Raw genomic sequence first — 25,276 nt, forward strand, 5'->3', positions numbered from 1 at the left:
ACCATATACAATTAGAGCAACTAGCCCTTCCGGAATGGTTGGCTTATCTGGAACTCTTTCCAAAGCTCTTCTTATCCTGAATAAAAGCACATCAAACCAAATTGAACCACTAGATTGAGCTCTATCCCTACCTACCGAAGAAGGTCATTTGCATTGGATTTTTACCGAAAAGCCTTGTTTCATCTGAGTTTCAGAAGCTTGGATTTAAATTAGAACACACGAACATGTATTTTACAGTTCAAGTGGAGGCCTTCCTCCTATATTATTTAAAATCCAGCTCTATGGCTGAACCTGCTGGGGATTGGTCAAAGCCTTACGGTCTACTTTCCTGGGACAATAAACAATATTATAAGCAAAACAAATAAAATCCTGTGTTCCTTTCTATTTTAAAGTCAACTTAAAAATGAATTGGAAAGTGCCTCCTCCACCATCAAGTGAGCATAAAATATCAGAAACATTTTTAGAGCTCCCTACTGTGGGAATGGTATGGGGTCATATCTCAATGCCCCCAGTTCTCATTAAGCGTGAATAAAACCTTCAGCTAAGGGTTTAGGGTGCATTCTCTTGTCACGGGGAAGTAAAGCCCCCTCTACAAACCACAGACTACCGGTCAGTATTAGTCAGAAGAACTTATCTGTGGCTACCTTCCTTTCAGCCAGGAACAGTTTCAATTGCCAATGAATCACAAAAGGCAAATCACTCCTCACTGCTTTAGAATCTCCAGGAGATATCCTAGTTTTAATGACCCATTGAACTTGCTGTGAGAGCCAGCAAATGTTGAAGATTAGTGCCAATCTTTGTATGATAATCAAGGAAAATCAATCATCCAAATACATTATCTCTTTTCTTTAATAGCCCTATATTTTATCTTTGATTGGATTTTTCACTTTTCATTATAGACACAGCCATATCAGAACCCTGATAAGGCCTGGGGAAGCAGGATGGAGAAAGGAGCCGAAAGCCTCCACTTGAATATAAAAGTACGCCCTGCTGTGTTCCTGGGGTTGTGTCGGACCGGGGCTCGAGTGCAGAGGAAACTGTGGAGACGTAGTGGCTCTCTTACAGATTTGGTAGCCGTTTTATCGAGCGTGCTGTGATGCTTGTTGGCCCTACATGCAAAATATGATAAAGTGAAAGCACCAATGATCTTCCAAGAAAAGCAGAAAATCAACAAGGCGTGATCAACTGAGAAGGTCTTTCATTCCCTACGCAATGTTCAATTTATTGTGCATTTTGAATTTTTATCTCGGTATGACTTGCCACCTACATACCTCAATGAGGTAAGGATTAAAATAATGTCTTAAAGTGCTTCGAAACAGGGATGAAATGTTTGTTCTTTGACATCGGTACAACCTCGTGGGTAGGTTTTTCTTACATTGAGAATTATTTTAACTTAGGTAAACATACAGTTTCTAAATCACTCACTTTTGTTCTAAAGCCTACGATGGCTCCTTCATATTTGAGTGTTATGAGCATCGTTTGCCCAAATCCAACCGATTTTTTGTGAATTCGGAAATAATGTGTGTAATACCCATGGAATATCATAGCACGAATTTAGGAAAAATCTCAAACCAGGGATTTTTACTATCTATCCGTGCCCTACAGCTGAGTTTAAAAAGAAAACAACATATAAAAATGACTTGAGGATTCGGAACACTTGATCCACCTTTTAATTTGGTCTAATATACCAAAACTTTGCTATAAATGCCTTAGAAATCTTATTATTCTTGATAGTTTCAGCAGACAATTAAAAAGCAGTTAAAAATAAAGTTAGCTGACTCATTTTGGGAGTTTAGCTGATGATGTTACTGGCAGCTTCAACTTCAACAGATAATGTTATCACAAAAGGCAGCCCAACTTTAACAATAGAGAAAATTTCTCTAAAATAATCGCAATAGAGAATTGATACAATATATTCTTTGGTATTTTGTGGTTCATCTTCACAATAGAATTCTTAAAAACTAAACCCACTTAGACACCTCAACATATTTTGTAAGAGGTAGATGTTGCATCTAAGAAACATAGAAACAGAACACAAGTGACTTTCTCATGAAGAGAAAACAAACAAAAATCCTACAAAATCAGCCTGCTCAAAAAAAGAAAAGAAAATCTACAGAGCAACAGTAACAGTAAGTATTCCACTTAAATAGATTTGGAATATAAGGCTTCTAAGTCCTGGATCCTTTTTTTTTTTTTTTTTAGTATGATTTTTTTAAAGACTATTTAAATCTTATTTAGGAAGGAGTCAATAGCTTAATTTTAATATTCACTTTTGAAATGAAAAAGGACTCATGTCTGTTCATGTAGACAAATTATTTCTAAAAAGAAATACCACCTGTATTATCAGATTCTGCAGTTATTCCTAGATTAGTTATTCTTGGCAGTGGTGCTGTAAAACGACATGTCAGTGTGTGTGCGCGCGCGCGTGTGTGTGTGTGTGTGCATGCATGTTCCTATGTGTTACGTACCAGGATTCTATTAAAAGATCACAAATCGCCACCTTACTTTTACAACCCAATTAAAACATACAGCAAATTTAGTCACTAATAAAAAAAAGTTGATGAGAACCATGGAAACCTCTTAAATTAGAAGTCAGGTGGACCTGAAATTAAAAAAAAAAAAAAAAAAAAGTTGATAAAATCACACAGTCAACGTAGGAATTTGTAATGTAAATGTTATCCCAAAACATTTAAAGACATAGAGGTTGGTTTTTAGTAAGGGTCTTCTTAGCTACCTTTGCTACCAAATTCTTAAAGTGGTCATAATGGAAAAATTATTTTTAAATGGGTCATGATGGAGAAATTATTAAAATAGTAATAATGGGTAGGGGCACCTGACTGGCTCAGTCAGTACAGCATGCAAGTCCTGATCTCGGGGTTGTGAGTTCACACCTCACGTTAAGGGTAGAGATTGCTTAAAACTAATTTTTTTTAATATAAAATAAAATAGGGGCTCAGTCGGTTAAGCATCTGACTCTTCACCTTGGCTCCGGTCATGATCTCACAGCTCATGAGTTCGAGCCCTGTGGAGGGCTATGTGCTGCCAGTGTGGAGCCTGCTTTGGGCTCTCTCTCCCTTCCCCTCCCCCACTCTCACTTTCTCTCTCAAAATAAATCAGTAAACTTAAAAAAAAAAAATGACACATGTTCCATTCTTTGATTGATGTAACCTCATCTGGATTTTTTTGTTTTGTTTTTGCTTAATGAATCTGTAATGGGCTGAACTGTGAACCCCCACTGCAAATCCATATATTGAAGCCCCCAGAACCTTAGAATGTGACTGCATTTGGAGATAGAGTCTTTAAAGAGGTAATTAAATGAGGTTGTTAGGGTGGTCCCAGATCCAATCTTTTAAGTGGAAATTTGTACACAGGAGAGACCCCAGAGGCATATGTGCACGCACAGGGGAAAGATGATTTGAGGACATACAGAGAGGAGGGCATCTGCCAGCCAAGGCCAGAGGCCTTTGAAAAACCAAACCTGCTGATCTTGATCAGCCATGATCTTGGACTTGCAGCCTCCAGAGCTGTGAGAAAATTAATTTCTGCTGTTCAAGCCCGCCAGTCTGTGGCATTTTGTATGGGCAGGCACTGAACTAAATGACCAGTTCTGTTTTTCCAACGGTTAGGTTAGATTTTTAGCATTCCATTGAGGAACTAAAGGGCCCTAACCCAGAAAGACAGTTAAGTCAATGAAACACAAATTTGAGAGCCAAGGTCTCGACCAAATCCATTCGGCTGATGTTAGGTTTATTAACAAGTAGCATGGTCAGCATCCGAAGGAAAACTATGCCAGGTAATTGTTCTGAGCACAGTACTGTATAAACTCATTTCATCTTCACAAAACCCTAGGTGGGGGGGGGGGGGGGCAGGGAGTATTACTGTCTCACAGGTGAGGAAATGGCGGCACAGGGAGGTTGAGTCGCTGGCACAAGGTCACCTAGCTAGCAGGTGTGAGACCTGGGATACTAACTGAGGCAGTCCAGAGAATCTTTGCTCTTCACCAGTAATCTAAACAGCTTCCTTAATTAGGAATCTAATACTTCTTATCCTTCCTCACCAACCCAGCACACATCAGGTAGAAGTCAGAGGGGAAGTTAAAAGATCCGAATTCAAGCTCAGCCCCTTATCTCTCCAGGTAGCTTCCTTATCTGAATGATAGTGATATCCCTTTATGGGAAAGATAATGCCTACCTGCTGTGGGAGTCAGCTCAGACAATTAGATGAAGGTGCTTTGCAGGTGGGATTAGCCCCATGCATTGGAGGCGTGTTTACAGGGCCTGTGATTCCTTTTGAAAATATTTAGAGGGGTTCTCTGTTGAGTGGGAATCCATGGTGGTCTTAGTTCCATCAGGGGTTTATAGCCCCTATCAGTTGGTCTTACCTCTACAGTCCATGAGGGCTCAACCATGCCATCCACACAGGTCCACCTTTGCCTCCTATAAACCATTTTGTGGGCAAGTAAGGATGGGAGGAAAAAGAGGTCCTCGCTCACCTTTTCCTAGCCCCTGGGGCCTTCTCTCTAGCCTCCCCTAGGCTTCTGCAAAGCCCTTAGAAACACCAGCTTTAGGAAAAGCAGAGTCTTTGGAGGAAAAACATAGGTGAGGGGGGCTCTGAGAGAAAAGGAAGGCTGGGGTGCCTGACTGGCTGTCAGTATAGCATGCAACTCTTGATCTCAGGGTTGTGAGTTCAAGCCCCACATTAGGTGAGGATTTGCTTAAAAATTAAAAAATTTTTTTAAGAAAAAGAAATGGAAGGCCAACTTATTGAATAAGGCAAGCACAAGACCAGATGTTATGGCAGCGCCTTGTGGGATCCTACTAAACCGGCCCGAAGCTCCTCCCTCCCACACCCAACTTCCCAGAGTGCATTCAGGCTCATTGCCCTCCATGGTCCAAGTGGCCGTGAGGCACTCTAAGGCCACCAGTCTTCCCCAGAGTGGGCCTGGGACGTGTGAGTGTTAGACCCAGTCCACCCAGGTTGTAAACACTGGCCCTCCAGGTGAACTTCTGTGGCTTCCTAAGGTCCCAGCTTGGACCTTATGGAATCGCACTCAGTAATGTGAGTTGTCAGGCAGTCACCCCCATCTCTGAGCCTTGGCCACAGCAACACTGTCCATTCCTCTGCCATATACCTGTTTTGGCTGAGGAGAACATTTACTCAATTCCCTTTCTACTCTTGATCTTAGCACAGGCCTCCTCCGGATGAGAAGAGAAAAACTCTTCGGAGAACCCGCTTTTGAAATCGACACTCCCTACAGATGGTTGCTTTCCCACCAGCTCGGTTATTGTAGCTACTCCCATGTCAGGATCTAAACCCCTCTCATCTCCTGTCCTCTCATCTCCTGTGAGGTTGAGGCTTAATTATCTTGCGGAGAGAGCTCTTAACATCTTGGCAGGCACAGAGCACCAAGCTTACCCCCACAGGAGACTAGCAAGGCTGGGACTCGTATTTTGGTTTTTTTTAAGTTTATTTATTTATTTTGAGAAAGAGGGAAAGAAAACAGGAGCAGGGGAGGGGCAGGGAGAGAATCCCAAGCAGGCTCCTAGCTGTAGGCGCACAGCCTGATGCTGGGTCGAGCCCGTGATCTGTGAGATCATGACCTGAACTGAAATCAAGAGTCAGATGCTTAACTGACTGAGCCACCCAGGCACCCCAGGCTGGGCACCCTATTTGAGCTAAATCTTAACATATTCAGGGCCATAGGAGTTTTTTTCCTGTGCTGTTGGCTTCTTTCTATGCTACTAAAACTTGTAGAACAAAGGACAAAATGCCTCGGGCTGGGCTACATACAGCACACGTTCTCTAGCTGCGTGGCATGGCCAAAGGGAAATGCATGGGTTTGATGTTACCTCTGTTCTCATAGAAATACACACTGCAAGAAATTGAGCCCTCTACTTTTTTAAGATGTTCATTTACCTCATGGTGCTGGTCATCCCAGCCAGTAGTCAAGGCCCCCAGTAGTCCAGCCTTCCCAGGTAAATATGGCATGCATCACCCAAGAATGTCATCTGGCCATTCTTCCTACACTCTTGCCACTCCTCAAGTGGACAGCTAGATGTTCCAGGCCCAAACTACCATCTATCTGAAAACGATTCCAATCTAGTATTTTTTAAAGTTACATATTCTAGGGGCGCCTGGGTGGCTCAGTCGGTTAAGCATCCGACTTCGGCTCAGGTCATGATCTCACGGTCCATGAGTTCGAGCCCCGCGTCGGGCTCTGTGCTGACAGCTCAGAGCCTGGAGCCTGTTTCAGATTCTGTGTCTCCCTCTCTCTCTGACCCTCCCCTATTCACGCTCTGTCTCTCTCTGTCTCAAAATAAATGTTAAAAAAATAAAATAAAAAAGTTACATATTCTAGACCATCAAGAGGTGCCACTGACCACATGCAATCGAGTCTTGACATTTGTTTCCATTTGGGGGATCCTCGTGTGTAATTGCCTACAGTCATTGTGGGGCATCAGAGAGCTAGCATCAAGTTTTATGTTCATGAGACAGTCTAATACTGAACATACTAAACATAGTTATGCTGCTTTTACACAGAAAATGATTCTTTTCAAACTTAGTTACGGTTGTTTGCTAGCTTTGATCTTCTACCTGAACGATGTTTCTCTCCCTTTCCAATGTCCTTCACTGTTTTCTGATGAATGAGAAGGGGCAAAGAAAAATTGCCCAAAAGTTCTTTTTTCACTTTGATAAAAAGTTTTAATGATGTTTAAAAGCAGTGTTTTAGTGCCCCCTACTGGTATGTAACATTAGTAGTCCATTGGCAAAAAAAGTTTTGCAAAAAAAAAAAAAAAAAAACCCCAGAGAAAAGTTAAAAAAAAAAAAAAGTCTTTTATCAGCCTTTTAGAAATTGTTTAATTTGGGGGCACCTGGGTGGCTCAGTCAGTTAAGCGTTGGACTCTTGGTTTCAGCTCAAGGCATGATCTCATGGTGCATGGGGTTTGAGTCCTGAATTGGGCTCTGCATTGTCAGTGCTGAGCCTGCTTGGGATTTTCTCTCTCTCCACCTCTCTCTGTGCCCTCTCTCTCTCTCTCTCTCTCAAATAACTTAAAAAAATTTTTTTTAAAGAAATTGTTTAATTTTTTCAAATTTATTTATTTATTTTGAGAGAGAGAGTGTGTGCATGAGTAGGGGAGGGGCAGAGAGAGAGGGAGAGAGAATCCCAGGAAGGCTCCGTGCTGACACAGGGCTCAATCCCATGAACTGTGAGAACGTGACCTGAGCCAAAATCAGGAGTCAGTGCTTAACCAACTGAGTCACCCAGGCACCTCGAAATTTTTTAATGTTTTAGTAGGCTCCACACCCAATGTGACGCTTGAACTCATTACCCTGAGATAGAGTTGCACGGTCTAGCAGGCGCCTGGGTGGCTCAGTTGGTTAAGCATCTGACTTAGACTCAGGTCATGATCTCACGGTTTGTGATTTCAAGATCCTCGTTGGACTCTGTGCTGACAGCTCGGAGCCTGGAGCCTGCTTCGGATTCTGGGTCTCCCTCTCTCTCTGCCCCTCTCCCACTTGCACTTTATCTATCTTGTTCAAAAATAAACATTTAAAAAAAAGCATTGCATACTCTATCAACTGAGCCAGTTCATTCTAAATGATTAGAAATTACTTAATTCCTTTTGAAGATTTTTCTAAAATTATTTATTTTAGAGAGAAGAGAGAGTGGGAGTGGGGGAGAGGGACAGAGAGAGAGAGAGAGAGAGAGAGAGAGAATCTTAAGCAGGCTCCACACTCAGTGAGGAGCCCGATGTGGGGCTCAATCGCATGACCCTGGGATCATGGCCTGAGCTGAAATCAAGAGTCAGATGCTCAACCCACTGAGCCACCCAGGCGCCTGAAATTGTTTAATTTTTAAAATATCTTAAGGGTAACAAATACTCCACAACTTTCATTATTATTCATAATATAGGCATACTTTAACGTTAAGTGTCTTGAATTCTCCATTAATTTTTTTTATTCCGTCTAATCTTTCATTTTGGGGGGGAAACTATATCAGTTGCATTTTTGGAAACTGGGTCAATTTTACTCAATACATAAATATACTTATTAAGAGAAAATTTTCCTTAGATCTTCACAACCCTGAAGCATCTTTTTTTTATTAATCTAAAAATAGCATTGTTCTGCTTGAGGAAAAGGGAGGAAGTAGGCTTTGAGAATGAATCAGTCTTTAAAGGAAATTTATGCCTCAGGTTTTCATAAACAATGATGATCATGGAAGTATATTAATGAATAGCCATTATGATAAAACCCCAAATCCCTAGAAAGATAACAGACAAACACTCCATGACACAAGAGAGACTATGAATGAAAGGGAGAGGAACTGAGGCAAACAGGGTGGGTGGTGACTTGGAACTAGGATGACGATTAAATGGGGAGAAAGATTGGGGCTTCTGTGTGGTTCAGTCGGTTGAGCATCTGACTTCTGCTCAGGTCACGATCTCACAGCTTGTGAGTTCGAGCCCCGCGTCGGGCTCTGTGCTGACAGCTCAGAGCCTGGAGCCTGCTTCAGATTCTGTGTCTCCCTCTCTCTCTGTCCCTCCCCCACTGGCGCTCTGTCTCTCTCTCTCTCAAAAATAAGTAAGTATTTAAAAAAAAAAAAAAAATGGGAGAAAGATTTTTGTCCTTAATAAAGCAAGCCCTGCTATAGATAGTAAAATAATTTTGCAACATCAATTTGCACAGAGAAAGCATTTTTTTCTCATTGCGTTTGGGTAGAATGTACCCAACTGGGGCAAAAAGGACCCCCTATGGCCTACAGCTCTCTGTCCACTCTTAGCCAGAAGGAAGAGGAGAAAACGTTAAGGCAGCGTCCAAGCGCCCCTCCACAGCCAAGTGGAGCCTGATCTGCAGCGATGGGTCCCAGGGGCCCATGGAGGGGAAAGACACTAATTTAGGGGTTTCCACTTTAGTTGTGGATAGGCGGGCCTGTTTTTGCAAAACCAGAGGGAAACTAGAGACAGATTCATGTCAAAAATATGCCAAGTGAAATCATTTCACTTATCACCTTGTGCCAGATTTGAAAGATTAGCCCTGACAGTGAAAAACACTCTCCGAGTATTATGTCTTCACAAGGAGCAAAGCTTCCCAGGAAATTTAAATTGCCTAAAATACTCTCCTGTTAGTTCCTCAAGGATTTGCTAAGCTGTTTTCAAATCCTCTAGACCTGATCTTCTCATGCTTTTTATCCTCATCCTAATTTTAATTTTAAAATTCGTTGGAGGAGAGCCTTGGAGGTACGTTTGTCATATTCCTCTTATTTCTGTCACTTTTTTTCCACCTCTTGCTTTTAAAATCTGTTAAGTGAGAAGCGGACGTTTCACTGAGACATATACTTAAGGGTGCAAAACTGTGGAATGTCTCGATGTGTCTCGATTTCTGCCAAAGTCTTAATTCTAGGTATTCTGGCTTCAATGTTAATAATGACCATTATTAGTCATACTGTAGGGAGAAAGCTGCCTTAACTGACAGTTCTCCTGAAATCAAACCTACCCCGTTATAACTTCACAGGACTTAGACAGCTTGGAAATCCACACTTGACTCCAGGGTTTATATTTCTCATAAGGTCAGAAGCACATGATAAATTTGAGCTGTACATCTCAGCTCAAGCTCCAGGGGAGGGGAAGGGACAGGATGATTTTTTTTTTTTTTATAAGCAAGCCTATTAACATACAGATCATTCTCACGAAGGAGTTCAACTTCGTCTGCATTCCATAGTTTGACTGTAATACCTAGCTGGAAGAAAGGGTAAAAAATAGACCATCCCCCACAAACACACTACGGCTTATGCGGTCTTAAATGTGCTTTAAAGGCATAACTCCTACAGGTCGGGAAAGTTGGAAACCCTGATGTAAAAAGCAGTTGTCCTAATTTTTTTTCTTCACTTTCTTCTTTTTTAAATTAGAGTAGGGTCGACGCACAACGTTACATTAGATTTAGGCGTACGACGTAGTGACTCAACAAGTTTATGCATTTTGCTCTGCTCCCCACAAGTATAGCTACCATCTGTCCTGATTTTCTTTCTTTTTTTATTTATTTTTTTTATTTTTTAAACGTTTATTCACTCTTTGACAGAGAGAGACAGAGCGTGAGTGGGGAGGAGCAAAGAGAGAGGGAGACACAGAATCTGAAGCAGGTTCCAGGCTCTGAGCTGACAGCACAGAGCCCAACACCGGGCTTGAACCCACACACCGTGAGATCATGACCTGAGCCAAAATTGGATGCTCAACTGAGCCACCCAGGTGCCCCTGCCCTGATTTTCTTTATGCTGAGTTCTACCATTAGCTTAGGAAAAACCTAGGATTAAGTGATTGTTCAATAAGAAATTCACTGAAGCTTGCTTATGCACAATGTTTAAGGCTATAGTAGAGATATATGAATAAGGGCTAATATTTGGTTCGTGCTTCCTATGTGCCAGGTACTTTATTCATCTTATACAACATATCACAACCATCCTACAGGGTAGGAACAAGTTTTCCAATCACTATCAAATAAGCGAACTAAGGCACAGAGGTGGGAAATCATTTATACACAATGACGGAGCTTGTCATGGGGCTGGGTTTCCTGTGCTTGTGATCTAAGAGTCGTGTGCTGCATTGACACTGTCCGATGGGGGCAAGGGGGAGATGAGGGCCAGCTCTGTAGGGAGATCCTGGAAGGGAATCTCCAAGCAGCTACTGCTAAGCTGTGTCTTTTGGAAATGGTAAGGTGTTTCTCAATTAGAGAAGGAGGTCTATGCTCCAGACATGGAATAGCACGTGGAAAAATAAAAATGTTTGCCATTTGGGGCACCTGGGGTGTCTCAGTCGGTTGGGTGTCCAACTCCTGATTTCTGCTCAGGTCATGGCCTCACGGTTCATGGGTTGGAGCCCCAGGTCAGTGCTGTCATCACAGAGACTGCTTGGGATTCTCTCTCTCTCTCTCTCTCTCTCTCTCCCTCTCTCCGCCTCTCTCCTGCTCTCTCTCTTAAAATAAATAAATAAACTTTAAAAATGTTTGCCTTTTAATCAAAGCAAGGTTATGGAAGGCTTGGTGGGGGAGGTTGGGTGGGAGAACTATGTTGAAGAGAAGCCTATCAACACCATGTTTTTAAAAACGAAATCACTCGAGAAAGTGTGTGATCTATTTTGGGTTCTTTTAGTTATGCACAGAGAAGCAAATTCATCCTCGTTTTTCTAGAGGAGACAGGAATGTGATGCTTCAGGAAGAAATGCAAAGTGTTCTGCTATTATCTTCTTGTAGGACTATGCTCCAGTAAATTATGTTTCCATTAGGGGAACCCCTCTTACCTAAATCTGGATTTAGCCCACTGGGTGCTTATAGATTATAGGATGATGTCACAGACTTGAATATGCTGAGCTGGTATTTGCAAAGGTGGTGAGGACTGAGAGAGATCAGAGGTTTGATCCTTTCACCACCTGTGCTGGATACAACACTGGGAAAGGAGGCTGGGCAGCCCAGCATACCTGGGGTTGGGCTGTCAGTGTCTCCCAAGTTGGGGAATCAAGAAAAAGGACCTGATGGGCCTCTGGCTGGTTCTGTCTGTACAGCATATGACTCTTCATCTTGGGGTTGCGAGTTCAACCCCCACGTTGGCAGTAGAGTTTACTTAAAAAAATAAATTAAAAAAAAAAAAAAAAGAGGGGCCCCTGGGTGGCTCAGTCGGTTAAGCGTCTGACTCTTGATTTTGGCTCAGGTCATGATCTCGAAGGTTGTGAGATTGAGCCCCGCCTGGGGCTCTGTGCTGACGATGTGGATCCTGTTTGGGATTCTCGACCTCTGCCCCTCCCTGCTCACACACTCTTTCTCTCTCTGAATAAATAAAGAAAGAAACATTAAAAAGAAAGAAAGAAAGAAAGAAAGAAAGAAAGAAAGAAAGAAAGAAAGAAAGAAAGAAATATGCTGCCACTGTATTTCCGCAGGGGAAATATAGGCATTTGGGGCAGTTCAACACGCTGGACTGTCCTGTGTATTACAAGGTGTTTATTTAGTAGTGCTGCCCCCCCCCCCCACCGCCCCAGTAACACTACTATCCCCTGAGAGTGATGGTGACAACCAAAAAATCAAAAACTATCCTCCTGACACACACATTCCCAAATATCCTCTGAGTGGGGTGCTACCATTTCACAGTGAGTTTAGATAGAATTTTAAGTTAATGTCCTGAAATGTCCATATATCACCTGCAGTAAAATAGAGAATTAACTGATTTTCAAAAAAAAAAAAAAGGATACCACATCAGAACCGGAAATCATGATTCAGATTGCAATTAACCCCCCCCCCCAAATCCGCCCATGTCCCCAAAATTCATATATGGATTTGGAGGAGTGTCAACTGTTCAAACTATATAGTACTTAGCACAAAGTAGGCACTCAATAAATATATACGGTACATACGTGTGGTATAATTGGAAGGATACATAATCTGATTGGGTTAAAATATACTGAGCTCTGATGAGTATTGTTTTTTTTTTTTTTTAATTTTTTTTTCAACGTTTATTTATTTTTGGGACAGAGAGGGACAGAGCATGAACGGGGGAGGGGCAGAGAGAGAGAGGGAGACACAGAATCGGAAACAGGCTCCAGGCTCTGAGCCATCAGCCCAGAGCCTGACGCGGGGCTCGAACTCCCGGACCGCGAGATCGTGACCTGGCTGAAGTCGGACGCTTAACCAACTGCGCCACCCAGACGCCCCTGATGAGTATTGTTTTATAGGTAATTATTTGCATGCCTGTCTTTCACTCCAGAATGAAGCTATTGTAGTTAGGGATCATAATTTATTCACTTTCATCTCCCACAGTAGACCTGTAAATAACAGGAAGTATCTTGAACATAGGAAAGGTCAATATCAATGGAAAGATAATAAGTAGTTGAATTAATTGGTAGTATTGCTAATGTGTTGCTCCCATGACTCCTGGCTGTATTTCAGAATCATCTGGGGAGAGGGAGTATTGTTAAAACTCCAGATTCCCGAGCCTCACATCAGACCCTCTGAAATCAGAGTCTCTGGGGCTGAATCGGCAGCATTTGTATTTTTGTCAAATTCCCTAACTGGCTCCAATATGCCGGCCGGGGTGGGGGGGGGGGGGGGGAGGAATCTGCATTAAGCAACATCCCAGGTGATTCGCATAACCTATCAGGATTACTAGTTTAAAGGAAGCGCAGCTGCATCCAGTCCTCATGCTGGGCGCTGGTGCCCCCTTAAGGTTTTGAGGCTGGTTGTTATGCAGCATGTTATAGCAAGAACTAACCAATACTCCCTCAGAAAGTTATTGAAGGAGGCGCTTCAGCAAGAGATGAAGTAAACTAAGAAAGAGGAGTATGTAAGCAATATAGGAAGAAATATAAGCAACATAGGAGAGAAGTGCCCTTAGGAAGACATGAACAGAGATCCCAGGATAGCGGTATTCACCATGTGCATTGCACAACCAGTCCAGAGCAGGTGAAGAGCTCCCAGGGAAGCCTCCCTCAGGAAGGTGAAACGGATAACACGAGAAGCATCTCAATATCTTCAGAGGAGAGATCTAGACCTTTAGGGAGTTTTCATTTAATTTCTGTTATTGGTACAGTACCTCTTACCAAAGCCTGGTATCTTCCTGCCCAAACCTTTTGTTTTACTTTCTCTGGAACACATCTCCGGAGGTAGGTGAGACAGGCACCTAGCTTCCAGTGTTTGTTGTTATTGTCTTTTTTTTTTTTTTTTAAGTGAACGCTACCCCCAATGTGGGGCTCAAATTCATGAACCTAAGATCAAGAGTCACATACTCTACCGACTAAGCAAGCCAGCCAGGCGCCCCACCTGGCTTCTTAAACAGATTTTCAACCAATCTTCCTTACTTTACCTGTTTCCTTCTACTCTCACCTCCAGAGAAATCTGGTGCAATCAACCACCGATTGGGGGAAGTGGGTAGATTCTGTAGCATAAAAGAGGTTGGTCCCATTTTCCTGGTCTGCTAATACCTTATCACTCACCCATTGTCCATCCAGCCTCCAAAATGTTTTCGTCTCTTCTTCCATTCTGTCCAACTTCATGCACTTAGGCCTCTTTTTATTATTATTATTTTTAAAGTTGTTTATTTATTTTTGAGAGGGAGAGAGGGAGAGAGGGAGAGAACGAGGAGGGGAGGGGCAGAGAGAGAGGGAGACAGAGAATCCAAAGCAGATTCTGGGCTCTGAGCTGTCAGCACAGAACCGAATACGGGGCTCGGATTCACGAACAGTGAGATCATGACCTGATCTGAAGTTGGATGCTTAACCGACTGAGCCACCCAGGGGCCCCTGGCCTCTTTTTTTTTTTTTTTTTTTAAAGAAAAAAAAAATCCTTTTACAGTCATTTAGTGAGGTTTCAGAAAGGAAGGTAGATGGCATGTGTTCCGTCTGTTATCTTTAGACAGAAACCCCGGTATAGATTGCAAGTATGATATATTTCAAAAGTTTTTGTTATGGAAAGTTTGAAATATATACAAAATACATATAATGTTAACAACCCATCGCCACATTACCTATCACCAGTTTCAACAACTACCAATTCAAAGTCTATCTTGTTTCAATCCACATCCCTACCTATTTGCCCCACCTCCTGGATTATTTTGAGGCAAATCCCAGGCATTATATCATTTCATCTGTAAATCAGTGATGGATTTGAAGTGTTTGCATAACTACCTCAAGTAATGAATTTCTGATTAGGGTACTTCAAATGCTAACTAATCTCTCTCCTAGAGAGTGGGTTCCTAATTAGGGTACTTCAATGTGCACAGCCTCTAGGGTGTAGATTAAAGTTAATTTATACACCCATACATCACACACTGTTAATACTAAAGTATTTTAAAATAAATCATTATACAGACAATTCGATGCAGTGAAACTCAGAGGTCTAGGAGAATTAATGTGTTTTGTTGGCCAACTAGACAAAACACGCAGAGCTGACAGGTGCATTTTGCCTTTGGGAGAAGAAGAGAAGAGAAATACAGTAAAACCTTGGGTTGCGTAAAATGTATGCAATAAAATGCATATATCTATTATAATTTATATATACATAAATGTATGTATGTATATATATACACAAACATGGGTGTATGCATACATATATGTATGCATACATGCACATATATGCATATGTGTATACATACACGTACATTTATTTATTTATTTATTTACACATAAATTTATTGCATAAATGCATAGAGTTGGGTTGTGTAAAATGTGGGAATAAGGCTGTGGCAGTGCAAGTGATGAGTCTGTTTAATGACAGACAATGCGATTTCACATGTCCACGAAATCCTCAAGAGGAGGCAAAAGCAAGTGTGACTGGGTAGGTTCCTTGTTATAGTTGCACAAAAAAAAAAAGATTCCATTGAGCCAATAGATCGGAGTGATTCTGTTACTGATAGTGAAAGTCATACATAATAACCTTCCTCTCTCTCGTCTCCCTCACACCAGCCATGAAGGTTTTCAAAGGTAAGGGTGGGTTTGATTTATCTTTCTTTATGTTTTGTATTTTCTTTATTATTTAGTATCATATTGCAATAGTGTAATCATTTTTATAGGAGTATTTTTGGGTTGTGAAATGAACATCTGAGTTTCCATTATTTCTATGGAGAGATTCGCGTTGATACACAAGTGCTTTAGATTACAAGCATGTTTCCAGAATGAATTATACTTGCAAACCAAGGTTTTACTGTATTAGGAAAAAGAGGTAATTGGCAGAGAAAGATGGAGAACTTGAGATAATGTTGGGCACACCACAAGAAATAAAGACAGTTGTTACTACAGGATTAGGGCTCAGAGAGGGTCAGCCTGGCTATTTATATTTAATAATTGTTCTTATGGAAGTAAGAATTGAAAACATTAGAGCAAGGGATTTGTCCAACTAAAGACAGTAGAAAGAGACCAGAATGTACCGAGTTGGGGGATGGGGAGAGTAAAAGTGGTACCTATTTGACAGGAAGGGTGTTGGGTTATGATACTTGCAATTTCCATTACGATACTTTATCATGGAGAGTGTAGTATAAATTTTGTATAAGCTATGCCCTTCGAGTAGGGTTTTTTTTTTCTAAATTTTTTTTAACGTTTATTTTATTTTTGAGACAGGGAGAGACAGCATGAATGGGGGAGGGTCAGAGAGAGAGGGAGACACAGAATCTGAAACAGGCTCCAGGCTCTAGGCTGTCAGCACAGAGCCCGACTCGGGGCTCGAACTCACGGACTGCGAGATCATGGCCTGAGCCCAAGTCAGATGCTTAACCGACTGAGCCACCCAGGCGCCCCCCTCAGAGTAGGGTCCTTAACCACTTGTACCATGGACCTTTTCTTTAGACTTCCTCTCAGAATAATGTTTTAAAATGCGTACACTAAAATATATAGGATTATAAAAGAGCTAATTATGTGGAAATATAGTTATCAAAATATTTTTGAAATGCAATATAATAATAAGAGTCTTACTTTATTGACACATTAAATAATAAGATCTAGTGGCAGGTCTAATAATTACTGTAATTTTCAAATAGTAATGAGCATAAATTATATTTTGAGATATCTGCAACAACATTCTAATGGGATATGAAAATAGCTGTGACTTCTGTGGGTGACAAAGTCATAGTACTGCTATTAAGACTGTGTTGGGGGGCGCCTGGCTGGCTCAGTCAGTTAAACGTCTGACTACAGCTCAGGTCACGATCTCGTGGTTCATGAGTTCGAGCCCCACATCAGGCTCCGGGCCGTGGAGCCTGCTTCGGATTCTGTGTCTCCCTCTCTCTCTCTCTCTCTCTCTGCCCCTCCTCTGCTCTTTCTCTCTTTCTCTCTCAGAAAATGAATAAAACACTAAAAATTTTTTTAAAAACAGACTGTGTTGGGATGTACACATTAATAAATGAAGGAAATGCTAATTTTCTGTTAGAGGTAAGTAAGAAATAAGGATATTTTTTCCTAAGTTCACAGACACTCCCCCACCCTCAACTCTTTCGCAGACACACCTCCTCTCTTTTTTTTTTTTTTTTTTTAATTTTTTTTTTTTTTTCAACGTTTATTTATTTTTGGGACAGAGAGAGACAGAGCATGAACGGGGGAGGGGCAGAGAGAGAGGGAGACACAGAATCGGAAACAGGCTCCAGACTCTGAGCCATCAGCCCAGAGCCCGACGCGGGGCTCGAACTCCCGGACCGCGAGATCGTGACCTGGCTGAAGTCGGACGCTTAACCGACTGCGCCACCCAGGCGCCCCAACACCTCCTCTCTTAAAAAGACCCTGACCTCAGGTTGAGACCCTACATTCCAACGATAGACAGTTGAATATAGCTGAGCCTTGAACAACTTGGGGGTTAGGGGCACCAACCCGGTATATGTATATGAAAATCCACATATAACTTTTGACTTCCTCAAACTTAGGGGCACCTGGGTGGGTTAAGTGTCAGACTCTTGATTTCAGCTCAGGTCACGATCTTATGGTGTGTGAGTTCGAGCCCTACATCGAGCTCTGTGCTGACAGCACGGACCCTGCTTGGGGTTCTCTCTCTCTCCTTCTCTCTGCCCCTCCCCGGCTCTCTCTGTCTGTCTCTCTCAAAATGAATAAATAAACATTAGAAATATTTTTTAAAAACATACTAATTGCCTACTGCTGAGCCAAGCCTCACTGATAACATAAACAGTTGATTAACACATATTTTGTATGTTATCTATATAGTACATGTTCTTACAATGAATTAAGCTAGAGAAAGGAAAATGTGATTAAGAAAATCATAAGGAAGGAAAAAGGGGGAGGCACCTGGCTGGCCCACTGAGTGGAGCAGGGGACACTTGACCTCAGGGTTGTGAGCTCAAGCTTCACATTGGTCAGAAAGCTTACCAAAAAAAAAAAAAAAAAAAAAAAAAAAGGATGAAAGGAAAAGACACTCATAAGGAGGAGAAAATACATTTACAAAAGTGTACTACATTTATTGAAAAATTCCACGTAGAAGTGGACCCCGCAGTTCAAACCTGTGTTGTTTAAAGGTCAAATGTATTTCATTCAATAGCTGTTTATTCAACACCAGTCTGTGCTAAACATGAAGAAGAAAAGAGCTGCGAGGTGGGGCGCCTGGGTGGCTCAGTTGGTTAAGCAGCCTACTCTTTTTTTTTTTTTCTTGTTTTAGTGTTTATTTTAGAGAGAGACAGAGTACCAGTGGGGGAGGGGCAGAGTGGGGGAGGGGCAGAGAGAGAGAGGAGGACACAGAATCCGAAGCAGGCTCCAGGCTCCGAGCTGTCAGCACAGAGCCCGATATGGGGCTCGAACTCACAAGCTGTGAGATCATGACCTGAGCCAAAGTCGGACGCCTAACTGACTGAGCCACCCAGGCACCCCTGCCTGGTCCCTTCTTAAGCCACTCCCCTATCACTCCATCTCAATCTTTGTGTCTTGGAAAAAACCTTCTTTCCTACCCTATGTTTTACAGCTTCTTCTTGAATGTCCTCTCCTCACTTCCGACACACACACACACACACACACTTCACAAGGTCTATTCCTAGTTGTTCTTTTTTTTTTAAGATGATATTTGTAAGTAATCTCTACACCCAACATGAGGCCTGAACTTACAACCCTGAAGTCAAGACTCACACACTCTACCAACGGAGCCAGTCAGGTGTACCCTATTAAGTTTTTAGTTCACAACTTAAACAGGCTTCTAGGAAGTCTTCCACAACTCTCCCCAGCTGCACAGTACAGTAAGTGCAAAGTATTTTTAACCAGCCCTCTTTCGTTTTTAAAAGGTCTTTTTAAAGTAATCTCTATACTCAACATGGGGGCTTGAATTCACAACCCCAAGATCAAGAGTCCCATGCTCCACTGACTGTGCCAGCCAGGCGCCCAGAACCAGCCCTCCCTTGATGACATTTTAAGTGGTCTCTCCGGTTTTTCATCAATCCCAGCAATGCAGACACACACACACACACACACACACACACACACACACACACACCCCATGTCTTTTTATACTTGTACTAACATCTCTGATAGTTCCATTTCCAGACGTGAAACTGCTAAGACAAAAGTACGTTTCACATTTCAATCAACACTACCCGTTGTTCTCAAGAAGGTGCCATAGAGGACCTGCTTTCTCACACTCTTAACAATACTGGATATTACCAATCTTTTCAATATTTGTTAATATTTTCGTAATATGGCAATAACCACATTGCTAACTTTGCATATCTTTGATTATTGATGAGATTGAACATTTTACCATTCTCTTATTTAAAATGTAAGATGTGGGGCACTTGGCTGGCCCAGTCGATTACGTGTCCAACCCTTGATTTCGGCTCTGGTCATGATCTCATGGTTCGTGAGTTCAAGCCCTGCATTGGCCTCTGTGCTGGCAGCTTGGAGCCTACTTCAGATTCTGTCTCTCCCTCTCTCTCTGCCCCACCCCCACTTATTCTCTCTCTCTCTCTCTCTCTCTCTCAATAAATAAGTAAATAAATAAATAAAATGTAAGATGTGATTACTTTGTCATTATAGATAGAAGGCTATGCTACTGAGAGGAGAAGAAAATTAATCTTTCTACTAAAGAATAAAGGAGATGGGGTGCCTGGGTGGCTCAGTAGGTTAAGTGTCTTTGACTCAGGTCATGATCTCACAGTTTGTGGGTTTGAGTCCCACATCAGGTTTTGCACTGGTTCAGAGCCTTTTTGGGATTCTTGCTCTTTCCTGTCTCTCTGCCCCTGCCCCACTTGCATTTTCTCTTTCTCCCAAAATAAATAAATATACTTAAAAAAAAAAAAGAATAAAGAAGATGGGGCACCTGGGTGGCTCAGTCAGTTGAGCCTCTGACTCCTGATTTCGGCTCAGCTCATGATCTGGGGGTTGTGGGATTGAGCTCCGAGTCAGGCTCTGTGCTGACCCCGTGTGGAGCCTGCTTGGGATTCTCTCTCTTCTCTCTCTCTCTCTCTCCCTCTGCCCCTCCCCCCCCACTTGCTCTCTCTCTCTCTCTCTCTCTTTCTCAAGAAAGAAAGAAAGAAAGAAAGAAAGAAAGAAAGAAAGAAAGAAAGAAAAGGAGCATTTTAGGAAGGAAAAGCACTTTCCCAACTTTGATACAAATGGCATTCATGCCCAAAGCACCTCTTGGAGCAAGCAGAACATTTTAAACCACATTAAAGCTAACCCATATATATTTGGCCGCTCTGCTTCGGAATTATTACTGAAAGGCTGCACAATCCTATAACTGGTAAATTTTCTGATATGTAAGCTTTACGATCATCAAAGAATAAGCTTCCACCCGGTGTGCACATCTTGGGCTCTAAATTTTATTCTCCAGTAAGAGAAACCAGGGTTTCTGAAAGAAATGATTGATTCTGGGCTAGGGCAGGGACAGGATCAGCCTGGAGCATCTTACGGTACCAGACAACAAGGAAATACTTTAAAAGGATGGGAACATGGCAAAAGGACACAAGAGCCAACCCGAGAAAGCTTCCAAAGGCTAAAGGAAGAACAACTTGAGAAACAAATAAATAATAATGGTGTTAATACTTTGGTTTCTCTTCAGATCAAATAAATCTTTTGCCTTTTACTAAAAAAATAAGAAGTAAATAATAATAGTGTTAGATTATAAGCCATAAAAGAAAACAAATATCCCTAGGTTCATCCTGATGTAAATAATTGAATACATAAATGTGAGAGAGAAGGCCAACTCATCTCTCAGAAGAACTGTAACTACTAAATGTAGAAGGAATGAGGAAAATATAGAATCCCCATTAGACCATCTTGCTGCAGGCTAGACCTCAGATGGCTGTTACAATCAACAGGCAAGGGTTTGCGGAGATAGGATGTTAGCAGTCTCAAAGCACCTCTCCAAGATAGTTATCATGGCAAAGAGAAAAATCGTAACGTTACAGTTGGCAAACTGGTCAGATCCCACCTTAACCAAGTGATCAAACTTCACTAGTACTAAGTCATGTTGACATCGTGTACCCCTAATATGAAGTAACGAGAAGAATACTTCACCTCTGATATGTTCTTCCTCCGAGCCTGTAACCTCACTCCAACCATGAGAAAAACATTGGACAAACTCAAATTGAAGGATATTCTAAAAATGGCTGACAAGTACTCCTCAAAAGAGTCCATGAAAGACAAGCAAAGACTGAGAAACCAGCACGGATTGGAGGAGACTAAGAAGACGCAGGAACTAAATGCAACATGAGATCTTGGGTTCTAGGCTGGAACACGAAAAGGACATCAAGGGGGGAAATGGTGAAACTCAAAGACAGTCTGTCGTTTAACTGATAGTATTGATCCATGTCCATTTTCTGATTTTGATCGTGAATTATGGTTATATAAAATTTTGACATTGGGAGGAAGCTGGATGAAGATGTATGTAAACTCTATATTACTTTAGCAACTTTTCTGTTGGTCTAAAATTATTTTAGAAAAAAATAAAAATGTTAGTTACAAATAAGAATAAGCCTCATCTGAAGATTACTTTTCATAGTGCGCATTAAAAAAACACATGCTCCTGGGGCACCTGGGTTGGTTCAGTTGGTTCAGCGTCTGACTCTTGATTTTGGCTCAGGTCATGATCTCACGATTCATGAGTTCAAGCCTTCCATCTGGCTCTGCACTGACAGCATGGAGTCTACTTGAGATTCTCTCTTTCTCTCTCTCAGCCCCTCCCCATTCTCTCATCGCATGCTCTCTCTCTCAAAAATAAGTAAACATCAAAAAAAATCTTATTAAAAAAAATGCCACATCCTCCTGATCATGGCAGTGCAGAGGATTTGAATCTTATTCTAAACTCTTTATCTAAACTTTATATCTAAACTACGTGCTTTCAAAAAATACTGAAATGTCTTTTTAAATTTTATTTTTAATTTTTTCTTTTTTTTTAAGTTTATTTATTTATTTTGAGACAGAGAGAGAGCGCACGCACAGGGAAGGGGCAAAGAGAGAGGGAGAGAGAAAATTCCAAGCAGGCTCCGCACTGTCAGCGTGGAGCCGGATGCGGGGCTCGAATCCACAAACCGTGAGATCATGACCTGAGCGGAAATCAAGAGTCAGAGGCTTTTTTAAAAAATTAAAAAAAAATTTTTTTTGATGTTTATTTATTTTTGAGAGACAGAGTGTGAGGAGGGGAGGGGCAGAGAGTGGGAGACACCAAAACCGAAGCAGGCTCCAGGCTCTGAGCTGTCAGCACAGAGCCCAACATGGGGCTGGAACTCATGGACCAGGATCATGACCTGAGCTGAAGTTGGCCGCTTAACCACTGAACCACCCAGGCGCCCTAAGAGTCAGAAGCTTTAACCGACTGAGCCACCCAGGCACCCCTCTTCTGTCATCTTCTGAGTTTATTGAGTCCCTGCTGTTCATTCAGAAAATAAATCTTACCAACTTGAACTAATGTATGACAGAGCGGACACGTCCCTGATCTGGGATCTGAGGCTCTTGTTTCCGCTCTGCCATAAATGAACAGCAAAATCACTGGCAAGTTACTCCCTCTGGGCCTCAATTTCCCACACCTATCCAGTGGGAGAATTAGAAGAAGATATTTGTCTTTCTCAACTTGAGAATCCGTGCTTTGTTCTTCATAATTCCCAACTTGGCTTGGCCTTCCCCTTCAAGTGAGGCTAACAAACTTTGGCCTAGAAGTCACTTGCCAAAATATAAATGCCAGATTGTGGCTCAGTATGTCAACACATTAACCAAAATCTATTTATGTGGCGGAGGTAATCAGAGCCTTAATCTGTAATAGCTCAGAAAGTTTAATAAAGAGCTCTCTTTGAAAGATCTTAATCTCATTGAAATCTCTTGATGTGACACAGTAATGAATAGCAATGAGCTACTTTCACATGGTGAAATTCGACCCATTCAAATCAGAAAGTTCATTTTCGGACATTGCAGACTCCCTTCCTATGTAAGCGTTATCAGCAGTCAGAAGTATGGCACACCAGCTCCTTTCTTTTCTCTTCGTTCCCTGGTCCCTGTTGGTGACGGTATAGGGGATAGAGACAGACTCCAAGTCAGAAAAACCAGTGGCCTAAGTCACCGACCTCTGGGTTATCACAAAGTGACTAGTCTAGAAGAACAATTTTCCGTGTGCCCATAACGACACTGGAAAAGTTACTTCCCTTTCCACTTGCTGCTTCTCACTTACCAGCCCATTTTTAAAATTCTTTTTTCATTGTGGCCACTGTGGCATTTGTTCCACTGAGCTTTCTGGCTTTAATGTTTCCCCCCTTAATCTGTCCCAAAGAGCCCTACCAATTAGCCTCCAGGAACTCTTTGATTGCACTGTTATGTCCACTCTTTAAACTCTTTAATGATTTTTCGTCTAAACATTAACTACCATTCCAAAGTTCCTATGTTTGCCGTCATCCCATTGGTACATCTCACTAAACCCTAATGAAGAAATTCCTATTCCCTTTACTCCAGATTATCCATGTAATTGTTCCTAAAATCTACTCCTAAGGGGTACTGGAAAAATACTTGCGTTTTGGAGTTGCTATCTAAGATTTAAATCCTGACTGCATCATTTATTGGCAACCTTGGAAATTTTATTAAATTCCTGCAAATGGGAGTAATACCTACCTCAGAAGATGTTCCAAAAATTCAGTGAGATAATATATGTGAGGGGCATCGCACCAGGCCAGTCGGTTGAGAAGGACCCTTCTCTTACGATGGTAGCCGGGACACTAACCATGATAATGAGGATGGTAATTACCCAGAGACTCGTATGAACAGAGCAATCCCCTCTACTGACCTCAGTCACCAGACCATACCCCTTCCCCTTTCCTGCACCTTTAGCTAACATGTGGTCTTTTCCTGGGATGTTATGTGGTCCTCTGTGGCTTGAGAACAGAGCATTCCTCCTTCAAATGTTTGGAGTATCTTTTTATAATTGGATTTCATTTTATGCATCCTATTTTATTGTTTTTATTTTATTGCTTTTAATTTTTTAAAGATTTATTTATTTATTTATTTATTTATTTATTTATTTAGAGTGAGCACGAGCAGGGGTGGGACAGAGACAGAAGGATAAAGAGAATCCCAAGCAGGCTCTGCACTATCAGTTCACGAACCGCGAGATCATGACCTGAGCCGAAGTCACGAGTCACATGTTTAACCGACTGAGCCACCCAGGCTATTTTTTTTTTATTTTACAGAGAGAGAGTAAGCATGAACTGGGGAGGCACAGAGAGAGAGGGAGACAGAAGACCCGAGGCAGGCTCTGGGCTCTACCCACTGAGTCAGCCAGGTGCCCCTGGAGTATCTTTATGAGGCTCATGGTCTGCACTTTATTATACAAGTTTTATTGTAGTAAGATCTACCCCTTAGCCATTTTAAGTGCCTAGCTCAGTGCTATTAAGTACATTCACAACTTACTATCACCGTTAGCCAGAATTTTTTTTCGTCTTCCCAAACAAAAACTCTGTACCCATTAAGTAATAACTCTCCACTCCCTCCCTGCTGCAGCCCCTGACAACCACGATTCTACCTTCTGTCTCTATAAACTTCACTATTGTAGGTATATCACGTAAGCGGAAACCTACAGGATGTGACCATTTGTGTCGGGCTTACTTTACTTAGCATAATACCCTCAAGGTTCGTCCATTCAGCCCTTCTTAGGGCTGAATTCTATTCTATTGGACATATATGTCACATTGTGTTGATCTGTTCACAGACATTTGGATTGTTTCCACCTTTTGGCTATTGTCATTTTATTGTATTTTACATTCGACAGCATTTATTGAAGTATTTTTTTAATTTTTATTTTTTTAATTTTTTATTATTTTTTTTACACAGATCTTTTTTTTTTTTAATGTTTATTTATTTTTGAGAGAGACAGAGACAGAATGCGAGTGGGTTAGGGGCAGAGAGAGAGGGAGACACAGAAGCAGAAGCAGGCTCTAGGCTCTGAGCTGTCAGTACAGAGCCCCATGCGGGGCTCGAACTCACAAACCGTGAGATCATGACCTGAGGAGAAGTCGGACGCTCAACCGACTGAGCCACCCAGGCGCCCCCTTTAATTTTTATTTTTGAGAGAGAGCGTGCAAGCTGGGGAGAGGCAGAGAGAGAGGGAGACAGAGGACCTGAAGCGGGCTCTGCACTGACAGCAGAGAGCCTGATGTGGGGCTTGAACTCACAAACCATGAGATCATGACCTGAGTCGAAGTCAGACGCTCAACTGAGCCACCCAGGCACTCCTATAATCTGCAGCATTTTATATCTTTATTTTCACACCTGTTATGTTTCATCACACCAATACACAGAATCCCAGGAAGAGAATTAGGAAAGAATTTTTATTTTATTTTGGGTCATTT

General features: G+C 41.9%; 1 protein-coding gene across 1 annotated transcript in view; it reads right to left on the reverse strand.

The window, feature by feature from the left end:
• Positions 1–1,044: 1,044 nt before the first annotated feature.
• MRPS31 (mitochondrial ribosomal protein S31) overlaps positions 1,045–25,276 on the reverse strand; it is a 64,130-nt gene continuing 39,898 nt past the window's right edge. The window contains exon 7 of the mRNA XM_045475039.1: positions 1,045–1,109. Coding sequence (XP_045330995.1) covers positions 1,060–1,109 — 50 coding nt within the window. The 3' untranslated portion in view covers positions 1,045–1,059. The remainder of the gene's footprint in view (positions 1,110–25,276) is intronic.

This window comes from Leopardus geoffroyi, chromosome A1 (genome assembly GCF_018350155.1).
Source record: "Leopardus geoffroyi isolate Oge1 chromosome A1, O.geoffroyi_Oge1_pat1.0, whole genome shotgun sequence".
Lineage (NCBI taxonomy): Eukaryota > Metazoa > Chordata > Mammalia > Carnivora > Felidae > Leopardus > Leopardus geoffroyi.